At 39.7% G+C, this 5,000-nt stretch overlaps 1 protein-coding gene across 1 annotated transcript in view; it reads left to right on the forward strand.

Moving 5' to 3' along the window:
• sema4ab (sema domain, immunoglobulin domain (Ig), transmembrane domain (TM) and short cytoplasmic domain, (semaphorin) 4Ab) overlaps positions 1-5,000 on the forward strand; it is a gene marked incomplete at both ends in the record, with an annotated part of 33,911 nt that overhangs the window by 11,582 nt on the left and 17,329 nt on the right. Inside the window, one exon of the mRNA XM_080859699.1 lies at positions 2,629-2,789. Within this exon, the coding sequence (XP_080715825.1) occupies positions 2,629-2,789 (161 nt within the window). The remainder of the gene's footprint in view (positions 1-2,628; positions 2,790-5,000) is intronic.

Raw genomic sequence — 5,000 nt, forward strand, 5'->3', positions numbered from 1 at the left:
GTAAACACCACGTTGACTCCTTTGATTTGTGTCCCTTTTTACTGTGGTAGTGTATACTGTAGTAGGCCTACAGTGCATTGTAGGCTGTATAAGCACAATACGTAAACAAATTGTATGGCCCTAAACATTGTGCTTGCTATTTGGTACAGTAACAGTACTGATTGCTCAATAGATTTTGACTGGTTGCAGCTTCATATCAACAAAAGAACAAGAGTGAGTTGTGAGAAGAGAGATAGAGGGTACAGTACTATAGGGGTACAAGAAGGAGAAAGAACCAACACAAATTAGAGCAAAGCAAAGTAGTAATTTCTGATACATTTGTATAGCTACTATGAGAGAACATGTTTTCATTCATCAAAAGTCAATGATAGATAAATATGAAATTTGTTTTGAGGTAAAACAAAAAAATTTACTTCTCCCTGAGAACTATATGTTTTGAACAGTGTGTTTTCTATTTTTTGGTGTATTGTTTACTGACTGCTTGAAAGTGTATATCATTTTGAACACTTTGTTTATGATTTGACAGCAGTGTTTGATTTTGAGCACAGGTAAAACTGTTTTGAGGCGAAAGTTTCATTTTGCAAGAGGATTCAGAGGTTTTGTAAATAGTGCTTGAAGATGAGGTTTTGTGTTTAGAGTTTAGAGAAAATGAGTGACTGTTTCAAGAATGTGTTTTAGCAATTGTAAAAAACTGTAATGTAGTCTAGAAGAATCACTTTAGCTTTCTTACAGCTAGGTAAACTTGGATGTTTCTTGCCCAGTGTGCATACACATGTAGGCTAATATTCCAGTTTTTTAAGAATGAACACTTTCCAGAAAGTATTTTTTTTTCACTTCTGCGCCTGACTTTTGTTGCCTGTCCATCATGGTTTTCGTAAACGGTTGCCTAGAGCCTTCATGTTATTTTATGTTGTGGTGTAAATGCTTTCTTATGAGATGCTATACCACGTTTGTCCGTTTATACGTGCAAAACAGTATTGATCTGTTCTGCAGTGTTTTGGGTCGTATACTGGAGTGGCAGAGGACTCTGGCATCAAACACAACCCGACTAGTGCCTTTGCAATGAATGGGTACACTTTCTAGCGGACAAATAGTCATGATCAAGTTCAACAACTTTTTTGTTCGTTGCTATTTGAAGAAGAAAAAAAGACAAAGTCAAAAGCAGAAACATCAGATGGCATAAAAGACAAAGGGAATTTTGTTTCTCTTAAAAGATCATCTTTGATGGCCCTTCGGACAGAGTGTTTTGGTTCCCCGATGGGAAAACTTGATTGGTCATTCAGGAACATAATATGAGCTAATCCATAAAATAGTATTCATTCCTTTTTCCTCAGATATGAGTTATGCTAAGGTTCTTAGCTGGTACCTACTGTTACTCATTACACACAAGTTTGGCTTCCTACTCCGTGCCTGAATGGTCTGTGAGGTTGGTGTAGGCTACTGCCATCTCTGATCTATTAACACAACGGTGTGTTGCGCATCAGTGAACATTTGACCAAAACTACCTGTGGGCTGTGGAAATACCCATGACACAATGGGTGGAAATACCACTTTGTTTGTTTGTGTGGAAAATTTTACTCCTACAAATGTTCCTTCGCTATGACCCTCACAAAATGTCAGCTCAACAAGGTCGAATTAGTTTTTTTTGCATACTCTTCCCACAGTGACGGTTAAAAGCCTAGACAGTAAGGCTTTTGTAACACAGGCAAATGAAGGCAAAATGAGAGCTGCCATGTGTTGACATTGGATCAGTATTCTGCAAAGCAAGTGGTTGTTGCTAGTAAACAGAATATCTGTCAAGTTATTCCCAGAACTGACCGAGTTTTGGATCCATTGGCTCCAATCTGTTGTTCTCTCGAGTTGTTTCCCTTTTGAAATGTGCTTACAGTATCCATGCTTTTTAACGTCTTTGGTCGTGAGAGTTCCACAGAAACTGTTGAGGGAACTTCTCTCACTAATACTCATCTGTGTGATGGCCATCCTAACTTCACCTCCCCCACCCCACTGGGATGGATATGATTATTAGTAGGGATGGGCGTGCTCTACTTCCAAAGAATATAAAAACGTTTTCGGGTGCGAGTAAAAGAATATTAACTTTGATGACCGCACTCTCAAGCTTTTCTCAATAATATAAAGACTAGTTTATTTCAACAGAAGCGTTTCGGGCTTAAGCCATCGTCAGTGTGTGGATGGATTTGATTATAAGCATCAGTGAAGCATGATGGAATGCTCCGTAACGTCACGTCACAGTCCATCATACTCTCCATACTCCAGAGAGCCTACGGTGGTGATAGCCACGGCATCAGTTCAATACCATAAATATTCCATTGACATGTACTGCATTAACTTGCATTAACTGCAGGTCGTAAATGGAACTGAATTGTTTATGAAGTTAGGTTGATCATAAGTAGACAAAGTGAGTTGGATGGAAGAAATGACAAATGACAGTGATCAGCCAAGCATTATTTATGTGAGATCTTTTTAAAGGTCGTACCTCCACACTATAAAAGCTTCAGTGAACACTCTCTTTTTTTAACTATTATTACGTATGAATACTGCCTTATTATGCCTTTGCTTTACATCCAAACTATTATTTAATCATCAATCTTTTTTTTCCCCCTCCAACAGGTAGCCCAGGTAGATCAGTAACCCACTTTACCAGTCCTGAGATTGGCAACTCCACCACCTTGTTGCTAAGCAGCGATGGAGACACACTTTTTGTGGGTGCACGTGATGCCATCCTCTCATTGGACGTCAGCGAGCCCAGGACAATGGACATGATCAACAAGGTCAGAACTCAAAACATCTAAATGTGCGCTTGCTATAGTGAAAGGCATGGTTATGCTTTGCGCCCTGTAAGAGCATTAGGCATCTGCACACTTTAAAGAAGCATTCAGGATCAATTGCTACTCGCTAACGATATGCTAGCGGCTAAAACTAACGAAGTCTCTTGAAATGTGCTGACTTTGACATTATGTCAAATTAGTTACTCAACAACTGTCTTAACACAGTCAAGCATCAAGCGAGTGCAACACAAGACAAAGCAAGACACAAATAAGCTACTTACTAGTTCGGCAGACAGTAGAAAGCCGGGCGGCGTCAGGCAATCCTACATTTAGCCGTTATAATGCTATGGACCCTGGTATGGCAATGGCACGGAGGCGATTCTCCATATTAAAAGTCATTGTAGTGCCCCAATTTTTTTCAAGCTGTTATTTTAAGGTAAAACTGCTTATCCTAACCCTAATCCTGAAGTATTATTGTTGCATACTGTTACTTTAACCCATTTCTGCCTAAAACGCCTGCTAAAAACGCCTGTTAAATCCTATGCTATTCTATGAGAAAGTACCTCATTTCCTGAGGGTTTTCTGAGAAAACAGTAAGAATTGTCAACGTCTACAAAAACCTTAATATCTAAGCCTCTGTAGCACTTAGAAACATGAAATAAGATGCATTGTGAAGGTAAGAACTGCAGGTTTTATTAAAACCTGCTCCCTGAGCACACAAACAACAATAACATTTGTAAAAAACTCTCAAACACACAAAAACAATATAAATCAATGATATAAAATACAATAAATACAATTTTCAAGTATGCAAACATTATGAGGGAGGGGAAGAGGGGGAGGGAGGGGGAAAGAGAAATGGGGAGGGAGGAGAGGAGAGGGATGGAGACATCCTGGGGTGGAGCTGGCCTCGCAGTTCACATGGAGCATGAAGCCATGGCGGGGTCAACGTTATCCTGGAGATGGAGATATCTGTAAAAACGTATGGCAAAGCATTCAATCATTGTATTATTATGAGACCCACCCTCTCAGCTGGTGCTAAGACAATGGCCTACTAGACTGTCTATAGGGTATAGGGGTTATAGGTGTTCATATGCCAATTGTTCAGGTCTCTTTGAGGCACAGACAGGGAGTACACATTCAAGTTGGATACACAATAAAGCTATAATAACAGAATAGTATATTTCCAGTTCCATCAATGTTATTTATAGTATTTATATTTATTCATAATTGTATTACTATTCATTATGATGTATTATGCTATACAGTTCTCCACGTTATTTTTCTTATCTAAAATCTTTGGACAAAAACGTCTGCTAAATGTAAATGCTATTTATTCATTATGCCATTATTGTATCTATAACTAACATTATTGCATGTATATATTATCAACCATCATCACCATTAGTAATCGCTATAGCACCACTATCATTACTGCCCATTCCGTTTTCTAAGAGAAGAGAACTCGGAAGATCGCACAAGAAAACAAAACATAAATAATTACCTCCAGATCATTGCCGGTTGTCCAGTCCACCTGGAATCCCTCCTCCTCTCCTTCCGTGCCCACAAAATCCCACTCCTGTGCCGTATCTAATGGATCCTCTGACACAAAGTCATTATCCTTCTCCCTCTCAGACTCAAATCCTTCAAAATCTATGTCGAAATCACTGACATCGCTATCAAAATACTCCATGTTCACTGCTACTTCTTCACTGCTACTTCTCGCTAGCCAGCATGGTATCACTGAAAACAAGCACAGAATATCGCGTGGCTATCTGATTGATTGACGTGATTTTCAGCCAACCAAAGTTCATTTTGGTGGTCATCTGATCTTTAGCAAAGCCTTAAGACCCATCCCATGTGTAATTTTAACCAACCAGAGTGAGTTATACGCTGCATTCGTCATGAAAACAGCACGTGTACAAAATGCTGCGCTACGCAGCAACCGGCAGGAAAGCCTATGCTGCGCTACGCAGCAACCGGCAGGAAAGCCTATGCTGCGCTACGCAGCATCCGGCGCCAATGGGTTAAGCCGCATGCTTCAACACAGTTGAAACCTCTAACTGGGGATGTTTAGAGTTGGAGACACAACCTTTGATTACTTGTAGTGAATTCTAGTACCAAGACATTTAGGTCTTTTTCAAAATAAAAGCCTGAAATAGGCTGTATTCACTGTGTAACTCTTGTGTCTGACACACGTTTACTTCCCGCTCT

This window comes from Sprattus sprattus, assembly GCF_963457725.1.
Source record: "Sprattus sprattus genome assembly, chromosome: 20".
NCBI lineage: Eukaryota > Metazoa > Chordata > Actinopteri > Clupeiformes > Clupeidae > Sprattus > Sprattus sprattus.